The 19,654-nt window shown below is 53.9% G+C and overlaps 1 protein-coding gene across 5 annotated transcripts in view; it reads left to right on the forward strand.

The window, feature by feature from the left end:
• Nucleotides 1–19,654, forward strand: part of sdk1a (sidekick cell adhesion molecule 1a) — a 1,043,142-nt gene that overhangs the window by 1,000,672 nt on the left and 22,816 nt on the right. For all 5 annotated transcript variants that reach the window (XM_038820122.1, XM_038820123.1, XM_038820124.1 and 2 more), the window contains one exon: nt 11,343–11,463. In XM_038820122.1, coding sequence (XP_038676050.1) covers nt 11,343–11,463 — 121 coding nt within the window. The remainder of the gene's footprint in view (nt 1–11,342; nt 11,464–19,654) is intronic.

Here is a 19,654-nt window from a genome sequence, read left to right on the forward strand (position 1 = left end):
AATCCCAGACATTGGCCCGCATGTTAACATAAACAAATGACAAAAAGGAATCAGGAATCCCCCATAGTCACCATTAATACATACAGTCCCCCCCCCCCCAACCCTCCCAGCCCCCAACACCCCTAATGTTCGATGTGATCCAATTCTCGAAAGTGCATAATGAATAATGTAGAACCCCTCCACCCTTCCCCTCAGTTCAAATTTGACCTTTTCAAGCGTTACGAATTCCAGCAGGTCCCCCCCGTCATGCCGAGGCACAGGGTGGAGAGATTGATCTGCACCCAACAGGATCCGCCTTCGGGAGATCAATGAGGCGGAGGCAACAAAATCTGCCTCCGTTGCCATTTCCAACCCCGGCTGGTCTGACACCCCGAATATGACCTCCCGAGGGCCTGGGTCCAGTTTCACGTGCACCACTTTAGAGATTACCCTGAACACCTCCTTCCCGTAATCCTCCAGTTTTGGATAGGACCAAAACATATGAACGTGGTTTGCGGGGCCTCCCCCGGAATGTTCACATACATCTTCTACCCCCTCAAAGAGCCGGCTCCCCCAGATGGCTCTGACCTGTACAATCTCTCATAGAATTCCTTAAAGATCTGATTTTTAATCGTTAATCTGATCTGGAGCTACCACCAACTTCCCTGCTCTGTCCCGCACCTGGACGATTGCACTTGCTGCAGCCTCTCTACGGAGCTGACCCGCCAACATACAGCCCGTCTTCTCTCCATGCTCGGAAACTGCCCCCCTTGCTCGCCTCAATTGGCGTACCGCTTTCCTGGTAGATAGTCAGTCAAAGCTCGCCTGGAGTTCCTTCCACTTTTCCAACTGCTCTGGGTCCCTATCTTCTGCATACCTCCTGTCCACGTCCAGCATCTCATCTATTACCCTCTGACGTTCCAACCTCTTCTCTTTGTCTACCCTAGCCTTGAACAAGATCACCTCACCCCTCACCACCGCCTTGAAAGCCTCCCAGACAACCGCCTTTGACACCTCGCCCATGCAGTTAAAACATACATATTCCTCTATTACTTTTTCAATTTTGTCACAAAACCCTCGGTCCCCCAACAGTCCCGCATCTAACTTCCACCCTGGTCTCTGTACCATCCCCTTCTCCACTACCATATCCACCCAATGCAAAGCATGCTCTGATATTGCAATTGCCGAGTACTCCGACCCATTTACCCTAGCCAGCAGCGCCTTCCCCACCATGAAAAAAAAAATTTGGGAGTACACCTTAAAGACCGCTGCGAAAAACGACTACTCCTGCTCCCTCGGGTGCAGAAACCTCCAAGGGTCCACCCCTCCCATTCCCACCATTAGCCCAGCCAGCGCCTTCGCCCCTCCCTGAAGGGGCCATGAGCGCGGCCGTGACCTGTCCAATTTTGGCTCCTGCACCAAGTTCCAGTCCCCCCCCCCCCGCCACTATCAGTGTGTGTGTGTCCAAGTCAGGGATGGCCCCACACACCTTCTTCGCGAATCCCACATTGTCCCAATTTGGATCATATACACTTACCAGCGCCACTAGCCTCCCCTCCAGCGCCCCTGTCACAATCACGTACCTACCTCCCTGATCTGCAACCAACTTCCCCATCTGGAACTGTACACTTTTGCTGACCATTACCACTGCCCATCGAGCTCTTCCGTCAAATCCGCAATGAAACACCTGACAGACCCAGCCCTTTTTAAGTCTCACTTGGTCCTTCACCCTCAGGTGAGTCTCCTGCAGCATTGCTACATCGGCCTTCCATCTTTTAAGATGTGCAAGCACCCTTGATCTTTTGACTGGGCCTCCCAGCCTCCTCACATTCTACGTGACTATCCTAACTAGGGGGTCTCTCACCCCCCCCCCCCCCCTTCTTATCCACTATCATTATACCAGCGGGCCCTGCCCCATTTTTAACATCGAACCCCCCTCCCCGAATCCCCCCTGCACTTCTCCTCGAAAGAATCTCGCCCAATATCAATCCTTCCCCCCGCCCCCCACTTGCTTGCCTCGTAGGCCCATCGAAACCTCATAACCATACTCCAATGTCCGCAGCCCTCCTCTCATCTCACCTCCGTTCACTAGCCGGCTTTAGTTAGCTAGTGCGGGTAGTCCCCCTCTCCCCCAAAAAAGCATCCTGTCCCCTCCCACCCAGTCCCAGAAGAAAAAGAAAAACAATCTAACCCATGCAATTCAATGAAATAACATATAACCGTTGCAACAAAAAAAAAGAGCAAAAATGCCAATCAAACCAAACAAAAACTTAAACGCTATAACATTGTGAAGTCAAGTAAGTTACAATCCAGGTCAGTGAAAAGAAAGTTATAACATTGATGCATTTTCCAGCTCCCCAATCACAGTCCACAATCTCTCTTCCAGCTCCACTCCTCACTTCTGTCCCAAGCCTTCTGCCTTCATGAACGCCTCAGCCGCCTCCACCGTTTCAAAATAAAAATCTTTGGCATTGTACGTCACCCTCAGCTTTGCCGAGTACACCATACCAAATCGCAGTCCCTTGTTGCACAGTGTCGCCTTCACTCGGCTGAACGCCGCTCGTCTCTTTGCCAACTCCACCGTCAAGTTCTGGTAAATCCGAACTGCACCTCCCACTTCAGCTTCTCCCAGTTTAACACCACCTTAATGTGGTATTTATGGAAGTAGATAATTGTTGCTCTTGGCGGCTCTTTTACTTTGTGTTTCGGCCTTAACAACCGATGAGCTCGGCCCCGTTCATACCGGGAGGGGTCTTCACCCTCCCCCATCAACTCCGACAGCCTCTTAGCAAAGTATTCAGTTGGCCTTGAGCCCTCTGCCCCTTCAGGTGACCCACTATTCTCACATTTTGCCGCCTCGAGCGGTTCTCCAAATCCTCAAGCTTCACTCTTGAGACCTGTTTTTTTTTAAAAATAATTTTTATTCAAGTTTTCACAAATTTTCACCAACAAGAACAGAACGGAATAAGAACAATAACCCCCCTCCCCCCCGTATACACAAATAAGTTAACAGAAATAATTAACATGAAATAAAATATACATGCCCAATAGAGAAAAACAAACAAACCCTCACCCACCCGCCCACCCCAAACACTCCGCCCCCCCGGGTTGCTGCTGTTGCTGACCATCACCTAACGCTCCGCCAGGAAGTCTAGAAACGGTTGCCACCGCTGGAAGAACCCTTGTACCGACCCCCTCAGGGCAAACTTAATCTTTTCCAGCCAGTTGAACCCGGCCATGTCATTGATCCAGGCCTCCGGGCTCGGGGGCTTCGCATCCCTCCACTGTAAGAGAATCCTACGCCGGGCTACTAGATATGCAAAGGCCAGTGTACCGGCCTTTTTTGCCTCCTGCACTCCCAGCTCCGATGCTACCCCAAAGATCGCGAGCCCCCAGCCAGGCTCCACCCTGGAACCGACCACCTTGGACAAAGTCCCCGCCACCCCCTTCCAAAACCCCTCCAACGCCGGACATGCCCAGAACATGTGGGTGTGGTTCACCGGTCCTCCCGAACACCTCCCGCACCTGTCCCCCCCCCCCCCCCCCCCCCCCAAAGAACCGGCTCATCCTGGCCCCAGTCATGTAAGCCCTATGCAGCACCTTCAGCTGAATTAAGCTGAGCCGTGCGTAAGAAGAGGACGAGTTCACCCTCCCCAGGGCATCCACCCACGTCCCATCGTCAATCTCTTCCCCTAGCTCCTCCTCCCACTTCGTTTTCAGCTCCTCCACCGAGGCCTCCTGCTCTTCCTGCATCATCTGATAAATCGCCGAGATCCTCCCCTCACCGACCCACGTCCCCGAGAGCACCCTATCCTGCACCCCCCCTAGGCGGCAGCAGCGGGAACTCCGCCACCTGCCGCTTAACAAACGGCCTAATCTGCATATACCTGAAAGCATTCCCAGGGGGGAGGCCCCACTTCCCCTCCAACTCCTCTAAAGTCGCAAACTTCCCATCGAGGAAAAGGTCCGCCTGATGCCTGCCCTATGCCAACTCAAAAACCCACCATCCATTCTCCCAGGTGCAAACCGGTGGTTGCCCAGTATCGGGGCCCACACTGAGGCCTTCACTTCCCCCCTGTGCCGCCATCACTACCCCCAAATTGTGAGGGACGCCACCACCACCGGACTCGTGGAATATCTTGCCGGGGGAGCGGAAGCGGGCCCGTCACCAACGCCCCCAAACTCGTACCCACACAGGACGCCACCTCTAGCCTCTTCCATGCGGCATCCTCCCCCTCCATCACCCACCTGCGAATCATTGCCACATTCGCAGCCCAGTAATACCCACAGAGGTTGGGCAGCGCCAAACCGCCTGCCTCCCTTCTTCACTCCAGGAATACCCTCCTTACTATCGGGGCCTTCCGCGCCCACCCAAACCCCAGAATACTCTTATTCACCCTTTGAAAAAAGCCTTCGGAATCAATACGGGGAGGCACTGGAAAAGAAACAAAAACCTCGGGAGCACCGTCATTTTAACCGACTGGACCCTGCCCGCCAACGAAAGCGGCAGTGCGTCCCACCTCCTGAATTCTTCCTCCCTCTGTTCCACCAGCCTCAAAACATTAAGCCTGTGCAGGGCTCCCCAGTTCCTAGCTATCTGGACCCCAAGATATCTAAAGCTCCTCTCCGCCTTCTTCAACGGGAGCTCCCCTATCTCCCTCTCCTGGTCCCCCAGGTGCAACACAAACAGCTCACTTTTACCTCCACATTCTCCCACCTGCTGCTCCGCTCCTTCTTGGCCCACCTTAGCACACACTCTCGATCAGCAAACCGGTGGAAACGCACCAGCGCCGCCCGCGGCGGCTCACTGGGTTTGGGCTACCTCGCTAGCACTCGGTGGGTTCCCTCCAGCTCCAAGGGCCCCTGGAAGGACCCCGCTCCCATCAGCGAATTCAACATGGTGACCACATAGGCCCCCATGTTCGATCCCTCCAGCCTCTCCGGGAGGCCCAGGATCCGCAGATTCTTCCGCCTCGACCCGATCTCCATCTCCTCTAACCTTGCCTGCCACTTCTTGTGGAGCGCCTCATGCGCCTCCACCTTCACCGCCATGCCTAGGATCTCCCGGATCGCCCCCCTTCGGCCGTCTGGGTCTCCAGGAGCTTGTCGAATGAGGCCTTCAGCTGTTCCAGCAGCTCTGCCTTAAGCTCCCTAAAGCAGCGCTGGAGCTGCTCCTGCGCCCATTGCATCCACGCTGCCTGGTCACCGCCCGCCTCCATCTTGGTCCTCCTCCCTCGCACCTTTCCCTGCTCCAATGCCGCTTTTTTAATCGCCCCGCTCCTGGTCCAATCCATACACCAGCAGGGAAATGTTACTGTTCCCTTTCCACACCGGGAAAAGTCAAACAAGCGCCGTAGCAGGCCCTAAAAAGAGCCCAAAAGTCCTATCCTAGCGGAAGCTGCCGAACGTGCGACTTAGCTCCACATAGCCACAACCGGAAGTCTCCGGAGTCCTCTGTTGACCTCCACCACCCTCTGTAGTTCGTCTCCCATCGAGGTGAGCTGATTGCTGTGCTGCAACACGGCCTCCTCCACTTCCTTCATCTTTTCACCCTGTTCTTTCACCTCGGCCGATGTCTTTGCCACATCCACTCTCGCCGGGCGATTGTCTCCTCCACCAATGATCTCAGTGCGACCGCCATCTCCTTCCTCAACACCTCCATGTGCCTCGCAAACTGCTTCTCCAGCTCCACAGCCAGAATCTCGGTCATCCTTTCCACTGTAAGTAATGCGGCCCCACCATGCGGTCCGGCATCTGTGATGTACTATCAATTACGACGAGACGAGAGTAGAGTGTAATCGAGGCTTTACACAGAGATGTGTAGCCTCCCGCAGCTGCTGCCAAAATGGCTGCAGCTTGGAGAGCCCACACATTTATACTCCGCCTACTGGGCGGAGCTAGCAGGCAGGGATCTACCCCCGTACCTGTAGTACAGGAACCTTACCGTAATACACCTCATATGTGATAAATATACAACAGTGGTGACTCCCACAATCATCCCCTGTTATAAAAGAGTCCAGCGGGGGTGGTGGAAGACTAGTTACAGGCATAGGTTAACATTTAGGAAAAGTTTACAAATTCAGACAATCGGGCACCTTGATCCTCCGTTGCGAGTGCCGCAGTCCCGGTGGCGATGCAGGCGTTGGTTCGGTCACCGGTGACTCTGGGAGCATGTCGACCTCATCTTCATCCCCGGGTGGGACTAAGGGGAGGACGGATCGTCCTGGAGAGGGGGCAGTGATGAGGTGCACTGGGGGGAGGGGAAGGATGGCGGGGGGGGGGCAGCTGGTGCCAGGTCCCTGAAGGAGACTGTGTCTTGGCGGCCGTCGGGGTACGCCAGGTAGGTGTACTGCGGGTTCGCATGGAGTAGCTGTACCCTCTCAACCAACGGGTCCGCCTTGTGGAGCCGCATGTGCTTGCGGAGGAGAACGGGTCCTGCCAGCCTCGTTGGGAGCAAAACCCCGGCGGTGCATTCCTGGGGAAGGCAAAGAGATGTTCATGGGGGGTTTCGTTAGTCGCAGCGCAAAGGAGCGACCGAATGGAGTGAAGGGTGTCGGTGAGGACCTCTTGCCAGCGGGAGGCCGGGAGATTCTTGGACCGTAGGGCCGGCTAGACGGCCCTCCAGAAGGTCCCATTCTTCCGCTCCACCTGCCCCTTTCCCCAGCGGTTGTACGTGGTCGTCCTGCTCGAGGCGATGCCTTTTCTGAGCAGGTACTGGCGCAGCTCATCGCTCATAAATCAGGATTTCGGAGGCATGGAGAGTGCGTGAAAAGAATGCCACGGGTCTGCCTGCCTGGTTGAAGGTGGCGGCCAGAGCGACGTCTGATGCATCGCTCTCGACTTGGAAGCGGAGCCTCTCGTCGACCGCGTGCATCGCGGCCTTGGCGATGTCGGCCTTGATACTGTTGAAGGCCAGGTGAGCCTCAGCCGTCAGTGGAAAAACGGTGGAGTGAATGAGTGCGCGGGCCTTGTCCGCATAGTTAGGGACCCACTGGATGTAGTACGAGAACCCCAGGCATCGTTTGAGGGCCTTGGGGCAGTGGGGGAGGGGAGTTCCATGAGGGGGCGAATGCGATCGGGGTTGGGCCCTAGAACTCCATTTTGAACCACATAGCCGAGGATGGCTAATTGGTTAGTGCTGAACACGCTTGTACATTCGGTTGAGGAGTTTAGCAGTATGGAGGAATTTGGAAAGGTTAGCGTCGTGGTCCTGCTGGTCGTGGCCGCAGATGGTGACGTTATCCAGGTACGGGAAGGTGGCCCGCAGTCCGTACCAGTCAACCATTCGGTCCATCTCCCGTTGGAAGACCGAGACCCCGTTAGTGACGCTGAAGGGAACCCTAAGGAAGTGGTAAAGGCGGCCGTCCGCTTCAAACACGGTGTACGGGCAGTCCGCCTTGGGAATGGGGAGCTGGTGGTAGACAGATTTCAGGTCCACTGTCGAGAAGACCCGGTACTGTGCAATCTGTTTGACCATATCAGATATGCATGGGAGGGGGTAGGCGTCGAGCTGCGTGTACCGATTGATGGTCTGACTGTAGTCAACGACCATCCTGTTTTTCTCTCCAGTTTTCACGACTACTACTTGGGCTCTCCAGGGGCTGTTGCTGGCCTCAATTATACCTTCTCGTAGCAGCCGCTGGACCTCAAACCTGATGAAGGTCCTGTCCTGGGCACTGTACCATCTGCTCCTGGTGGCGACGGGTTTGCAATGCGGGGTGAGGTTTGCAATAACAGAGAAGGCGGGTTAACCTTGAGGGTCGTGAGACCGCAGACAGTAAGGGGTGGTCGGGGCCTGCCAAATTTCAGGGTTAGACTCTGGAGGTTGCACTGGAAGTCCAGGCTGAGTAGCAAGGCAGCGCAGAGGTTGGGGATGACGTAGAGCCGGAAGCCACTGAACTCTATGCTCTGGATGGTGAGGGTGGCGGCGCTGTACCCTCGGATCGCCACGGAGTGGGATCCAGAGGCCAGGGAGATCTTCTGGTTAATGGGATGTACCGTGATTGAGCAGCGCCTTACCGTATCGGGGTGGATGAAGCTCTCAGTGCTCCCGGAGTTCAGAAGACATGATATCTTGTGCCCATCGACCTTCACTGTCGTCGACGCGGTCGCGAGGTTGTGCGGTCGGGACTGGTCGATCGTGATGGAGGTAAGACGCGACTGGTGTTGGAAGGCCCCTGGCTAGTCGGCGGCGGTTGCAGGCAGTGAGCGGCCCGATGAGGTGCCCGACGAGGGGCCCTCAGGTGGGGAAGATGGCGGCGCCCACGGGGCGCACGTGTTCTGAGGCGAGCAAGATGGCGGCGCCCACGGGCCGCACGTGCTCTGAGGCGAGGAAGATGGCGGTGCCCATGGGCCGCACGTGGCGGGTATAGGGACAATGGCTCAGGTTACAGCAGCGATCGAGCGGGCCTGGCACACAGCAGCAAAATGTCCTTTCTTCCCGCAGGCCTTGCAGAGCGCGCTCTGCACCAGGCAGCGCTGCCGGGGGTGCTTTGCCTGTCCGCAGAAGTAGCACTTGGGTCCTCTGTGATTGGTTGGCTGGGGACGGTTGCTGGTGGGGTCCACGATGGGGCGTTCGCTGGCGGGGTCCATGATGTCCAGGAGGAGGGCGCCATGCGGTCAGGGGCGTACGCCTGTACATTGCGGGAGGCGACTGTGAGTGAGATTGCAAGTTTCTTGGTCGCCGCGAAGTCGAGGGTAGCCCCTTCCAGGAGGCGCTGGCGGATGTATGCCGACCCTATGCCCGTACTGAAAGCATCCCTAATTAGGAGTTCAGAATGTGCAACAGCCGAAACTGCCTGGGAATCGCAGTCCCTCGCCAGGGCGTGCAGGGCACTCCAGAAATCTTCCACAGACTTACCAGGGAGTTGATGCCGCATGGACAGGAGATGCCTGGCGTAGATTGTGTTGGTCTGCTGAGTGTAGTTCTTCTTCAGTAGCGCCATGGCCTCAGCGTAAGTCAGCGCATCCCGGATGAGGGGAAAGATATCGGAGCTCAGCCGCGTGTAGAGGATCTGGAGCTTCTGTGCCTCTGAGGGTGGTTCTGTCGCAGATCTGATGTATGCTTCAAAGCAAGCTAGCCAATGTGCGAAGGCTGACTTGGCGTTGTCTGCTTGAGGGTGCAGCTGCAGGCGATCAGGCTTGATGCGGAGATCTATCGTTGTAAAATCTCTGCGAAATAAATTGTTGCACTATCAATTACGACGAGATGACAGTAGAGAGTAATCGAGGCTTTATTACGCAGAGATGTGTAGCCTCCCGCAGCTGCTGCCGAAATTCCTGCAGCTCGGAGAGCCCACACATTTATACTCCGCCTACTGGGCGGAGCAGCAGGCAGGGATCTACCCCCCGTACCTGTAGTACAGGAGCCTTACCGTAATACACCTCATATGTGATATATATACAACAGTGGTGACTCCCACAATCTGCCATCTTGTCAGCCCTTTTACTGGTCCTCTCTTTTGACGGCGAGCCTGCGTTTCCTCCCTTCCTCACAGCTGTTTTTGGCATCCCTTAACCACTTAATATTTTTCTTCTTTATTCAATCTCGAGATAAATAATAAAATAAATAATTTTGAAGTTTTTAATTAAAAAATTACATTAAAAAAACATTTTAATAATTAAAAAAACAAACTTTTTTTTATAAAATTAAAAAAATTTGAATTTCAATAATCAAAGTTCAAAACGTCTCCTCTCCTTGGACCGGACTTCAAACATCCCAAACATTAATTTCAGCGTGGCGGGGGGGGGCACCCGGGGTGCACTGCTCCCCCTCTACATTCGTGCTGGATTCAGGCCTCGCTTCAGGCCACGCTCCTCCCCCCTGCTTCCTTCAGGCTCGATGCCCCTGCTCCTCCGATCACGGGGGGGACCCGTGATAAAATTATTTATTTTATCACCGGCTCCAACCCGACCCGACGCCCGTCCCTCAGGCATAACGGCCAAAGAAATCCCGACCGGCGAAGGCACGGGGAAACCCCCGGAAAACACCGAAGTGCCGCCGACCGGCGGGAGCCCCCCTCCAGCGCGACCGCTCCGCTCCAGCTTCCACTTTTACAGTGACACATCCCTTCTTATCCATACTCTTGCCAAATTCCGCATCCACTCCAGCCTTGGATTTCTCCATTGATTTATTATCCCAGGCTGTTCCTTACATAAGCGGTAATTCAGACAGAAATGTACTGTTTCTATTTTATTCCTACCAAGTCTTATATGTCAACCATTCCTCTCTGATCTTCATGGCTACCAGGCCCCAAGAATATGATGTTCACAATCCATGTTCTTATTTTCAGATCCCTCCATACTCTTCTCCCATATTTGTCTAATTTATCCAACTCTACATCTTGCACACTCTGCTCCTCTGTCTCTGGTCTATCTCCTCCCCTCCCGCAGAATCTTTAACGTACTACACCCCTGCACCCTGGTGACATCTTGCTCTCTTCCCTCCTTCAAAAGCCTCCTATATGCTTCCATCCTCCTCTCTTCCATTTCCTCCTTGAAGACTGAAAGTTGTTGGATTTTAATTTTGTCTGCAATTATAGTTTCTGATGTAAAAAATGTATTTAGCAGGGTGGGATCCACGTTGTTTTCTGCAGCAGCAGAGGGCAGGATCTTCTGTTCCCACCATGGTCAACGGGTTTCGCGTTGAATGCACCCCGCAAAGCCATGACCGTTAAGGTCATGTCAGCTTGGAACGGCAAGAATTTCCCGCCCAGATCTCCCATTTCTGATATTTGTACTCCATGTACAAATGTCACTGAGATAATCTGCTGCAGTTGCAAGTGTCAAAAGCATTTGAAAATAAAGAGAAGAAAGACAGTCGATTTGAAGTTTTTTTTATCTGAGCAGAAACGATAAGTTTAAGAGAGCCTGTCATTGTCAAGCAAACACCAAATAAACTCTGATTGGCCTCGGGTTAATTACTTATAGCAATTGGGCATTGTGGCTTTGAATGTGGCCAACATAAACACAGCTCCTTTTAACAACCGAAAATATATTGTGTAACCTACATAATGGCCCTGTCATTGTACAACAGCCTATCATCTGATTCACTGCCAACAATTCACAGAAGTAGTTGTTTTAAAAAATCTTTCAATTAATGTGTCTCTCCATTATCTTTTGATCCCTTGAAAATAAAAGCATTTAAATTGTTCTTCAACTCTTTACCTTTGCTTGAACCCTATGTTTTATTTCAAATAGCATCAGATCACAAAACCCACAAGTTTAAAGCTGCACTGCAATATAAACTGGTGTTAGATGTTCTGCCCATTAACTATATATGGGCCATTAGTCAAGCCTTCCATTTTATTTGGCAACAAAAAAGCACTTCTTTTTTTATTTACTGTAACTGTCTTGCGCTGCAGGTAAAAGTAATACAAATGTGGAAGAAACTCTCACCTTAGATAATGGAGGGTTTACTGCACTGGAGCTGCACAGCAGACATCTGACAGCCAAGAGCAATTTCTGCAAAAAGAATGGCACCAGGTAAGGACTGACACCAGATTTCAGCTGGACTCTGTTCATGTTTTTTTTTAATAAACAATTTTATTGAGGTAGTTTTTGGCTTTGTAAACAGTTACAGACATCAACAGAAAGAAAGCAAAAAAGGCAAAAATGTGCAAACATCCATGTACTTTCAATACTTCAATCGTAACATACTGCACAAGCCCGCTTTTCTCCCACCGGTACTACCCGCCATTTTATCCCTCCTACTCTACTCTACTCTACCCCCCCCCCCCGACCCCCTGCTGACGCTCACTCTCCCGCAAAGAAGTCAATAAATGGTTGCCACCTCCGGGCGAACCCCTGTACAGATCCCCTCAAGGCGAACTTAATTTTTTCCATACCCAGGAAACTCGACATGTCCGCAAGCCACAACTCAGTCTTCGGGGGCTTTGAGTCCCTCCACGCCAATAGTATTCGTCGCTGGGCTATCAGGGAAGCAAACGCCAAAACATCGGCCTCTTTCTCCCCCTGGACTTCCGGGTCTTCCAAAACCCCAAAAATTGCCAACCCTGGACTCATCACCACCCTTGTTTTTAGCACCCGGGACATGATCGCCGCAAATCCCTCCCAGTACCCCCTCAGCTTAGGGCATGCCCAAAACATGTGAACGTGGTTCGCTGGTCCTCCCGCGCACCTAGCGCATTTGTCCTCTACCCCAAAGAATTTGCTCATCCGAGCCACCGTCATGTGGGCCCGGTGAACAACCTTAAATTGAATCAGGCCGAGCCTGGCACATGTTGCGGTCGAATTTACCCTACTCAGGGCCTCTGCCCACAGCCCATCCTCCATTTCCCCACCTAGCTCCTCCTCCCATTTAAGTTTCAGTTCCTCTGTCTGGGACCCTTCCTCCCTCATGAGCACCTTATAAATACCCGAGACTCTACCCTCCCCTTCTTCCCCCCTAGAGACTATTCTGTCTAGGATCCCCATTGGCGGGAGGCATGGGAAAGATGGGACCTGTCTACGAACAAAGTCCCGCAACTGTAGGTACCTAAAATCATTTCCCCTTACCAGCCCAAATTTCTCCTTCAAGCTCCTCAAACTCTCAAAGCTCCCTTCCAGGAACATATCGCCCACCCTTCCCACCCCCGCCCGCCGCCATACTCGATACCCCCCATCCATACTCCCGGGGGCAAACCAATGGTTGTCGCAGATTGGCGCCCAAACCAACGCCCCCATCTCCCCTACATGCCTCCTCCACTGGCCCCATATCCGCAGGGTCGCCACCACTACCGCGCTGGTGGAGTATTTGGCCAGCGGCAGCAGTAGAGGAGCTGTGACCAGGGCTGCCAAGCTGGAGCCCCTGCACGAAGCCGCCTCCACCCGCTCCCAGATAGACCCCGTACCCACCATCCACTTCCTTATCATAGCGATGTTGGCCGCCCAGTAATACTTAATCAGACTCGGCAAAGCCAGCCCTCCCTCACTGCGGTTCCTCTCCAGCATCGCCTTCTTCACCCGCGGGGATTTTCCCGCCCAGACAAAGCTCATGATCATCCTGTTAACTCTTTTGAAGAAGGACTGTGGAACAAAGATCGGGATGCACTGAAAAACAAACAGAAATCTAGGGAGGATTGTCATCTTTACAGTCTGCACCCTCCCTGCCAGCGACAGCGGGAGTGCATCCCATCTCCGAAACTCTCCCTTCATTTGCTCCACCACCCTGGCCAAATTTAACTTGTGCAGCCTGCCCCAGTCTCGTGCCACCTGGATTCCCAAATACCGGAAATTTTCCTCAACCGGCCTAAACGGTAGCCCTCTCAATCTGTTCTCCTGGCCCCTTGCCTGTACCACAAACATTTCACTCTTGGCCGTATTTAATTTGTATCCTGAGAATTGGCCGAACTTCCTCAACATTCCCAGTATACTTCCCATCCTGGCCACTGGGTCCGACACGTACAGGAGCAGGTCGTCTGCGTAAAGAGAGACCCTATGTTCTACCCCGCCCCTCACCAACCCCTTCCATCCCTCTGCGGCTCTCAGCGCAATCGCCAGCGGCTCTATGGCCAGCGCAAACAGCAGCGGGGAGAGCGGGCAGCCCTGTCTGGTCCCTCGGTACAACCTAAAGTACTCCGACACTTCTCTGTTACTCCTGACGCTGGCCCTCGGGGCCTGATATAATAATTTGATCCAATCTACCAATACCTCCCCGAACCCAAACCGTCCGAGCACCTCCCATAGATAGTCCCACTCCACCCGGTCAAAGGCCTTCTCGGCGTCCATCGCCACCACTACCTCCACCTCCCTACCCGCCGGGGGCATCATTATCACATTAAGTAATCTTCTCAGGTTGGCCACCAGCTGCCTACCTTTCACGAACCCAGTTTGGTCCTCCCCAATCACCTCCGGTACGCAGTCCTCCATTCTAACCGCCAGTAACTTTGCCAGGAGCTTGGCGTCAACATTAATCAGGGAGATTGGCCTGTAGGACCTGCACGCCTCCGGGTCTTTACCCCGCTTCAATATCAGTGATATAGGGCAGCACGGTGGCCTAGTGGTTAGCACACCGCCTCACGGCGCTGAGGTCCCAGGTTCGATCCCGGCTCTGGGTCACTGTCCGTGTGGAGTTTGCACATTCTCCCCGTGTCTGCGTGGGTTTCGCCCCCACAATCCAAAAATGTGCAGAGTAGGTCGATTGGCCACGCTAAATTGCCCCTTAATTGGAAAAAATAATTGGGTAATCTAAATTTATTAAAAAAAAATATCAGTGATATAGTGGCTTGCGACATTGTCGGCGGCAGGGTCCCTCTGTCCCTTGCTTCATTGAAAACCCTCGCCAAGATCGGGCCCACCAGCTCAGAAAACTTCCTATAGAACTCTACTGGGTATCCATCCGGCCCCGGGGCTTTCCCCGACTGCATGGCCTTTAGGCCCCCCAATACCTCCTCCACTCTAATCGGGGCCCCCAGCTCATCCACTCGCCCCCCACCTACTGTTGGGAATGTTAACCCGTCCAGAAACCTTTCCATCTCCTCCGGTTCTTCCGGCGGCTCCAAAGTATACAGCTTGCGATAGAAGTCCCGGAATACCTTATTCAATCCTGCTGGGTCCTCCACTTTGCGCCCCTCCCATCCATCACTCTACCTATTTCCCTGGCCGCCTCCCTCCTCCTGAGTTGCTGCGCTAACAGTCTGCTAGCCTTTTCCCCATGCTCGTACACCACTCCCCTCGCCTTCCTAAGCTGTTCCACGGCCCTACTCGTGAATAGTGCCCCCAGTTCCGCCTGTAGTCTCTGCCTCTCCCTGAGTAAAACCTCCCCCGGGGACTCCGCGTGCTCTTCATCTATCCGACCCATTTCCCTGACCAATCTATCCATCTCTGCCCTGTCTGCCTTGGCTCTGTGGGCCCCAATTGAAATCAGCTCCCCCCGCACTACTGCCTTTAGCGCCTCCCACAGGGTCGCCGCTGAGACCTCCCCCGTGTCATTCACCTGCAAGTAATTTTGCATACACCTCCGAAGCCTCTCACAGATCCCCTCCTCCGACAGCAGTCCCACGTCTAGCCTCCATTGCGGCTGTTGGTAGTTCGCTCCCCCGATCTGCAGGTCTACCCAGTGCGGGGCATGGTCTGAGATAGTAATTGCCGAGTATTCCGTGTTCTTTACCTCCCCTATACAATCCCTGCTTAGTACGAAGAAATCTATCCTAGAATATACTATATGGACGTGCGAGTAAAACGAGTAGCCCCTTCCTGTCGGCTGTCTATCTCTCCAGGGGTCCACTGCCCCCATTTGCTCCATAAACCCTTTCAGCTCCCTTGCCATTGCTGGGAGTCTCCCCGTTCTGGGACACGACCGATCCAAAGCCGGGTCAAGGACCATGTTAAAATCCCCCCCCCCCCCCATTATTAGCCTGCGAGAGTCCAGGTCCGGGATCTTCCCCAGCACTCTTTTAATGAAGTCCACGTCATCCCAGTTCGGGGCATATATATTCACCAGCACCACTCTTCTCCCCTCCAGTCTGCCCCGTACCATCAGGTATCTGCCCCCCCTGTCTGCGGCTATGCCCTCCGCCTCAAATTGCACCTGCTTGTTGATCATGATTGCCACCCCCCTGGACTTTGAGTCCAAGTCCGAGTGGAAGACCTGGGTAATCCAGCCTTTCCTTAGCCTGGTCTGGTCAGACACTTTCAGATGTGTCTCCTGCAACATAATTACGTCCGCCCTCAGAGCCCGCAAGTGCGCGAACACCCGCGCCCTCTTAACCGGCACATTCAGTCCCTTGACGTTCCAGGTGATCAGCCTGGTCGGCGGGCACAACCCACCCACCCCCCCCACCACGCCGTTCAGCCATAGCCTTTCTCGGGCCGGCCCCCGGCCCGTGCGTCGCGCCATTCCTGGCCCGCCCGTTGGCTGCCTCCATCCTCGACCTCCTTTCCAGTGCCTATTTCAAGTCCCTCCCACATCAGCAGAACATCCCCTCCCCCCAACCACATCCCCCGATACCCCCACCCCGGCCATCCACTGGCTGTGATCTCCCCCCCCCCCCCATCTGACTCCCTTGACTAGCCAATCTGCTAGCCCGGTGACTCAACACTCCGGCGCCTTCCTGTCTCATTCCCATTGTTTCCCCGTCCTCCTCCCCACTCCCCGACGCCCCATCCCCCTCTCCAACCCACTGGAGCAAGCCGGCTCCAGTGTCCTGCGCGAACTGCACAAAAAGTACAAATCCGCCCAAAAAGGAAAAAAAGAGGAAAAAACAAAAACATGAGAAAAAAGAACCCCCGCCCCAAACCAATGTCCATGAACAAAGGAAAGAGTCCTAAATGTTCCGCTTGGCACCTTTGACCCAGCAAACCGTTGAACAGCAGTCCAGGCCCATTCAGCGTACCTTCCCACGGTAATCCTCGGGCCCTAATTTGCGTCCGTGGGGCCTCTTTTCGGGACCAGCCCCTGATCCCTCGCAAAATCCATCGCTTCTTCAGGCTCGGAGAAGTAGTGATGTTGACCCTGGTGCGTGACCATAGGCGAGCCGGGAACAGCAGACCAAACTTCACGTGCTTCTTGAACAGCACCTCCTTGACATTCTTAAAGGCTGCTCGCCGCCGAGCCATCTCTTGACTTAGGTCCTGGTAAATGCGGAGGACACTTTTGTTCCACACGCTGCTCCTGGCGCTCTTTGCCCACCGCAGCACCCGCTCCTTGTCCACGAACCTGTGGCACCTAATCACCATCGGGCGGGGGGGGGGGGCGCCCCTGCCTCGCCTGCACTCTGTGTGCCCCCTCCAACTCCGGCGGTCGCGGAAAGGCTTCGGCCCCCATCAGCTCCTTAACTTTAACATCTTGCGCATCCAGCCTCTGGTTCAGCTGATCCACCGCTTTCTGGATTGGGTCCAAGCTGCCCCGCTTCAGCGCTTCAAAACTGGACTTCATTACCTGGAGCATTTTATCCAGCGCCTGCTAGATTGCTGAGTCCAGGGTCCGTGTGTCCGCCATCTTAGGTCCCAGGTAAGTTTCTTCAGGTCCTTGCCTCTGTCCCTTTTTCTCTTTTTTCTTCTGCCTTCTGGACTCCCGCTGTTCCATGTGCCACAGCCCGCTCCTCAGCACTTTTTCTGCCGCCTTCCTTCTCCCAGCTCCTTAACTTTTACCTCTTGTGCATCCAGCCTCTGATTCAGCTGATCCACTGCCTTCTGAAGTGGGTCCAAGTTGTCCTGCTTCATCGACTCAAAACTGTTTTCCATCTGGAGCATGAAAGGTCCGTGTGTCCGCCATCTTAAGTTCCAGGTCAGCTTCCTCTGTCCATTTCTCTCGCTCTTCCTCTACTTCCTAGACTCCCACGGTTCCATGTAGCGCAGCCCGCTCTCCAGCACTTTCGCGGCCGCCTTTTTGCCACTCCGTGGTCCCGCTATCGCGGGGAATCAGCCCTAAAGCCCCGCCGGAGTGAGAGCCCGCCGAATGTGCGGCTCACTCAAACATCGCCGCCACCGGAGGTCCGACTCTGTTCATGTTTAACACTGCATTTATACTGTAGTTTCAACCACACAGACACAGGACAGGACTTTATGCAATTAAAACAAAATACGCTGAGCGCAGTGGGGGGTATGCTTATGCTCGGTTTATTAAAGGGTTTAGGTTACAGAATGTTGTTACGGGGGGGGGGGGGTGGTAAATGTTCTGCTAACAAGGGAGGGTCTTGGGCTAAGGGACAGAGAGGTTGGGGGCGGAGGCTGCCTAGGGATGGACCATGATGTGTTGGGTATGCTGGGTCTGTGAGGACTGCATTTACCATAGCAGTGAGAGAGACAGGCTAGCAACACTTGTAGAAGTACAACTCTATTTTCTTTAACTATGAGCTGTTAAACATACTTGCACTGTGGGTTGACACTATGTTGAGTTGACTGGCGACCTGAGGCTAACCTGACCAGACTATACTGCTAGTACATGGTAGGTGTTCGTGTTTCTGATCACAGGCTCTGGCTGTCTCAGAGGCTGCATCCCAAGAGAGCGGGAAAACTAGTGCCCTCTGGCTTTATAGTGGCCATGTCCTGTCTGGTGATTGGCTGCTGTGTTCTGTGTGTTGATTGGTCATTCAGTGTGTCAGTCAGTGCCTGTTTATGCACCATCATATACTTGTGTGTATATTATGACAGACCAGTGGAGGCGCGGAGCATGGGCTGGAGGCGGGCCCAAAAAAGGGGATGGCTGATCAGCGAAGGGGGGGAGCGGTGCAATGAGCCCGCCAACTAGGCTGATCACCTGGAATGTTCGAGGGTTAAATGGGCCGGTCAAGAGGGCACGTGTGTTCATGCATCTTAAGGGACTGAAGGCAGACGGGGTAATGTTGCAGGAGACGCACCTTAGAGTAACTGACCAGAACTGACCAAGATTGAGGAAAGGCTGGGTCAGTCAGGTCTTTCACTCGGGACTAGACTCAAAGACAAAGGGGTTGCGATCCTGATCAATAAGCGGGTGGTGTTTGAAGCAGATAGAATAGTCTCGGATGTGGGAGGTTGGTACATTACGGTCAGTGGGAAGCTAGAGGGGGTGCAGGTGGTATTAGTAAATGTGTATGCGCCGAATTGGAATGATGTGGAGTTTATAAAGAGGATGCTGGGGAAGATACCGGACCTGGACTCACACAGGTTGATCATGGTAGGGGACTTCAACACAGTTATTGACCCTGGCTTGGACCGGTCAAGCTCAAAAACGGGCAGGGTGTCAACAATGGCAAAGGAACTAAAAGGGTTCATGGAGCGTATGGCTGGGTGGATCCATGGAGATTTGGGCAGCCGAGGGCGAAGGGGTTCTCCTTCTACTCACACATACATAAAGTGTACTCCCCGATTGATTTCTTTATTCTGAGCAGGGCCTTACTGGCAGGGGTGGTGGACACGGGGTACTCGGCGATCACAATCTCAGACCATGCTCCACACTGGGTTGACCTGCAGGTTAGTAAAGACTGTAACCAGCGTCCGCAATGGAAGTTAGATGTGGGTCTTTTGGATAACAAAGGGGTGTCCGAGCGGCTGAGGAAATGTATTCAGAACTACCTGCAGGTCAACAACACGGGGAAAATTTCAGCAGCGGTGGTGTGGGAAGCACTGAAGGTGGTGGTCAGAAGGGAGCTGATCTCGATACGGGTCCATAGGGAGAAGGTGGACAGGGCAGTGACAGGCCGACTGGTAAAGTAGATACTACAGATCGATAGGAGGTATACGGAGACCCCAGAGGCAGGGCTTTTAAGAGAACAGCGGAGGCTACAGGCGGAGTTCGGCTTGTTAACCACAGGGAGGGCGGTGGAGCAGCTGAGAAAGGCAAGGGGGTGATCTATGAGAATGGAGAGAAGGCCAGCAGGATGCTGCACAGCAGCTTAGAAAGAGATACCTCGCCATTCACCTGAGGAAGGAGCTGCGCTCCGAAAGCTCGTGTTTGAATCAAACCTGTTGGACTTTAACCTGGTGTTGTAAGACTTCTTACTGTGCTCACCCCAGTCCAACGCCGGCATCTCCACATCATAGAAAGAGGGAGGCAGCCAGGGAGATAGGGACAGTAAATGTCGAAGATGGGAATCTGGTTGGAGATTCACAGGGGTGAATAAGGCGTTGAGGGATTTCTACAGTAGGCTGTATAGGTTGGAAACCCGTACGGGGCCGGAGGGGATGAGGCACTTCTTGGAGGGGCTGAATTTCCCAAACATGGACGGGAGCTGGTAGAAGGGCTGGGGGCCCTTCT

Source organism: Scyliorhinus canicula, chromosome 15 (genome assembly GCF_902713615.1).
Source record: "Scyliorhinus canicula chromosome 15, sScyCan1.1, whole genome shotgun sequence".
NCBI classification, from domain to species: domain Eukaryota; kingdom Metazoa; phylum Chordata; class Chondrichthyes; order Carcharhiniformes; family Scyliorhinidae; genus Scyliorhinus; species Scyliorhinus canicula.